The sequence below is a fragment of the Pygoscelis adeliae genome, unplaced genomic scaffold, assembly GCF_000699105.1.
Source record: "Pygoscelis adeliae isolate BGI_AS28 unplaced genomic scaffold, ASM69910v1 Scaffold223, whole genome shotgun sequence".
Taxonomy (NCBI): domain Eukaryota; kingdom Metazoa; phylum Chordata; class Aves; order Sphenisciformes; family Spheniscidae; genus Pygoscelis; species Pygoscelis adeliae.
In genome coordinates, this window is record NW_008824543.1 from 2,750,443 (window position 1) to 2,753,496 (window position 3,054).

A 3,054-nucleotide genomic window follows, 5' to 3' on the forward strand; every position below is an offset into this window, starting at 1 on the left:
TAAAAAGCTGCCAAATCATGGGGAACACAAACACACAACCAGGCTTTTGTTTGTGCCTCCTAAAGGCAGTCCAACAGAAACAACAAGTTTCTGGACTTTATGTGGCTTCTTCTAAAAACAGAACATAAGGGCAAGTTCTTGAATCAAAGGTGCTACTGTGTGAGCAGAGACATCTCAGGAGAGAGGCTTTTGCTTTCTTAGCGCGAAATTTGAAATAGGGAGAAAGCAAATGCGTGATTTAACCTCTTATTCAATAGATTTAGTGTTGTTTGACTAGGCCATAGAAACTGATAAGCAAAGGTGACAGAGGGACTGATTTTCTTTCACTTCACACCTGAACCATAGCTTTAGTGCTGCTGATTTCATATTGGTAGAATAGTGAGGAGAACTGGGCTCAACAACTGTTTTTACAGAGAGACATAAGCTACAATATTTAAACATGGAATTTGAACTTTCTGCAGAATTACAGGATCAATTCTGTATCAAGAATTTCTCTTTAGCTCCAAATTCAGGGACATCTGCAACATACAGACTATTTTATGCTTCTTGGATTTCAAAGGTTTGCATTCTTCAAAGATTGTTTATCCTATTTGCATAATGATTTCACCACAATATTTTCCTGCTCAGCATCTGAATCTTAGGATAACAACATTTTCTTTAGTAGTGTAATTTACTCAAGCTCTAAAAGCTTCACTGTTAAACAGAAAATAATACAGCGGACTTATAATCACATTTATACTCATATGATGCTCTTCAGCCTGACCTGTTTGTAAATTGGGGGCCTACCCTTTGGAAGTATCACGTGTTCATAATTCCCATTGAAATCTTAGAGATGTGGCAGTGCTCAACACCTCTGACAACTGGGGTATGTGTCTTTCATCCAAATCTGTCTGCATTTCATACAGCTCCTTGTCAAAAAAAAGAAGATTCAACATGTACCCTGGAAAAGCAGCAAATGCTAGATGCAGTATTGTCGTGGTTTTAACCCCAGTCGGCAGCTAAGCCCCACACAGCCGCTCGCTCACCACCTCCCGGTGGGATGGGGGAGAGAATCAGAAGAGCAAAAGTAAGAAAAACTAATGGGTTGAGATAGGACCAGTTTAATAATTGAAATAAAAGAAAATAAAATAATAAAAACAAAATTATAATGAAAAGGAAAGTGACAAGAGAGAGAGGACCAAAACCCAGGAAAAACAAGTGGTGCAACCATTTACCACCTCCTGACCGACGCCCAGCCAGTCCCCGAGCAGCGATCACTGCCCGCTGGCCAACTCCCCCCAGCTTATATACTGAGCATCATGTCCTGTGGTATGGAATATCCCTTTGGCCAGTTGGGGTCAGCTGTCCTGGCTGTGCCCCCGCCCAGCTCTTGTGCACCTCCCCGCTGGAAGAGCATGGGAAGCTGAAAAGTCCTTGACTTAGTATAAACACTGCTTAGCAACAACTAAAACATCAGTGTGTTATCACATTATTCTCATGCTAAATCCAAAACACAGCACTATACCAGCTACTAGGAAGAAAATTAACTCTACCCCAGCCGAAACCAGGACAAGTATACAGTGGAAGCAGGAGGCACCTTTGACTACAGAGAAGAGGACAGATTTTCCCATTTCTTATGCCTCTTCCATTTCCCATGCAAAACACAGGATCTTATTCAAGCAGTTTTGTCAGACTATGAAAACGGTAGCAACCCACCAAAACAGGCTTTTTCTTATTAGTAGGGCCTCTGAATGAGTGTATAAACAAGCACCTTTTGTTCTGTTACAGGAAACAGAACTAAGTCATGCCAATTGGGGGGTTGGGGGGGGAAGGAGAGGGGGAGGGACATGACTTGGAGCTCTTGGAGGAGAGAGTTGCAGAACTCAGGCACTGAAAGCCACAGGAAGTGAAGACACATGCATCTGACCACCACTGCCTGTTGGCTTTGGGCTTTCTCATAAACTGAGCTCACTCTACTTTTAAGCAAACAGCTAACCCTCACCACTTCATACAAGTGGAGAGAATCCCACCTGGTTGTTGAATTATGTGAACAAGTAAAGGAATCAACCTCACAGAGTCTTAGGGAGCTGGTGAAGTTTCACCACGCAAGGAGGGTGGTAGACTCTGCTGGACCGGTTCTAGGGGAGTAAGTCTCCTGAATGGTGCAGAGAAAAGAGAGATAAGATAAGGCAGGAACAGGATGTACTGTCTGCACTCAGAGCAATCTTCTGTGATACTGTTCTCTGCTTATTTACAGTAGGGTAGTGTCTGGGATACATCAGACTGCTGGTATAGATTTGTCTGATATGAAAAGCATGTCAAACATACGGATCACTGATTTTTTTTTAACCAGGGCTTAAAATACATTGGTAAAACACTGGTAACAGATCTCTTCCTGTCAGTAAACCAGGTAAAGGTTCACATTTCAGAATACGCACTTGTTAATGGTGGCTTAATTTGGGAATATCTGCTTATATGAGTTCCCCTCATTCACAAAAGCAATCAGAGTGAAAGGATAGGAGTAAATCTGTAAGTACTGTAAGATAAGACCATAGATATTAATACAAACCTGCAAAAGGATTTACTTACTCTTTTCAAAAAACATCGGGCAAGAAGCTCAGGGTTTTCAATACAATTTTCTATCTCCTTAAGGAAAATCCTGAGAGGGAGAAAGGAAAGCAAACAGTAAGGTAACATCCCACTCACACTGTGTGCTAGCTTCTGTGTAAGTGCAGCTTAAAGCCTATGTTTTTGTAGTAAGAGGATTCAATGGGGAAGGTAACAATTCTGACACACAAAGAAATATATATATTTTAGAAAAATGGGATGTGGTTCACAGCTGATTGCCTAAATCTCCAATATTATCATGTTTTCATCTGCTCACAAGCATCTGATACATCTGGCTCCTCTGGCTGTTGAGATTTGTTTCCAATATGTAACCCAAACACCTGCTTCCCATTTGGTTATAAGGATTTTTCAGAACAGCTAGAAAAGACAGAAAAGCTCTGTCAGATGCAGTTGCTTAATCAGCAAGCAGTGAAAATATGGGATGTAGTCCAAAGGCTTCTGCAGTGG

General features: G+C 41.5%; 1 protein-coding gene across 1 annotated transcript in view; it reads right to left on the minus strand.

The window, feature by feature from the left end:
• MCF2L2 (MCF.2 cell line derived transforming sequence-like 2) overlaps positions 1-3,054 on the minus strand; it is a 164,847-nt gene that overhangs the window by 39,694 nt on the left and 122,099 nt on the right. Inside the window, exon 18 of the mRNA XM_009321723.1 lies at positions 2,569-2,638. Coding sequence (XP_009319998.1) covers positions 2,569-2,638 — 70 coding nt within the window. The remainder of the gene's footprint in view (positions 1-2,568; positions 2,639-3,054) is intronic.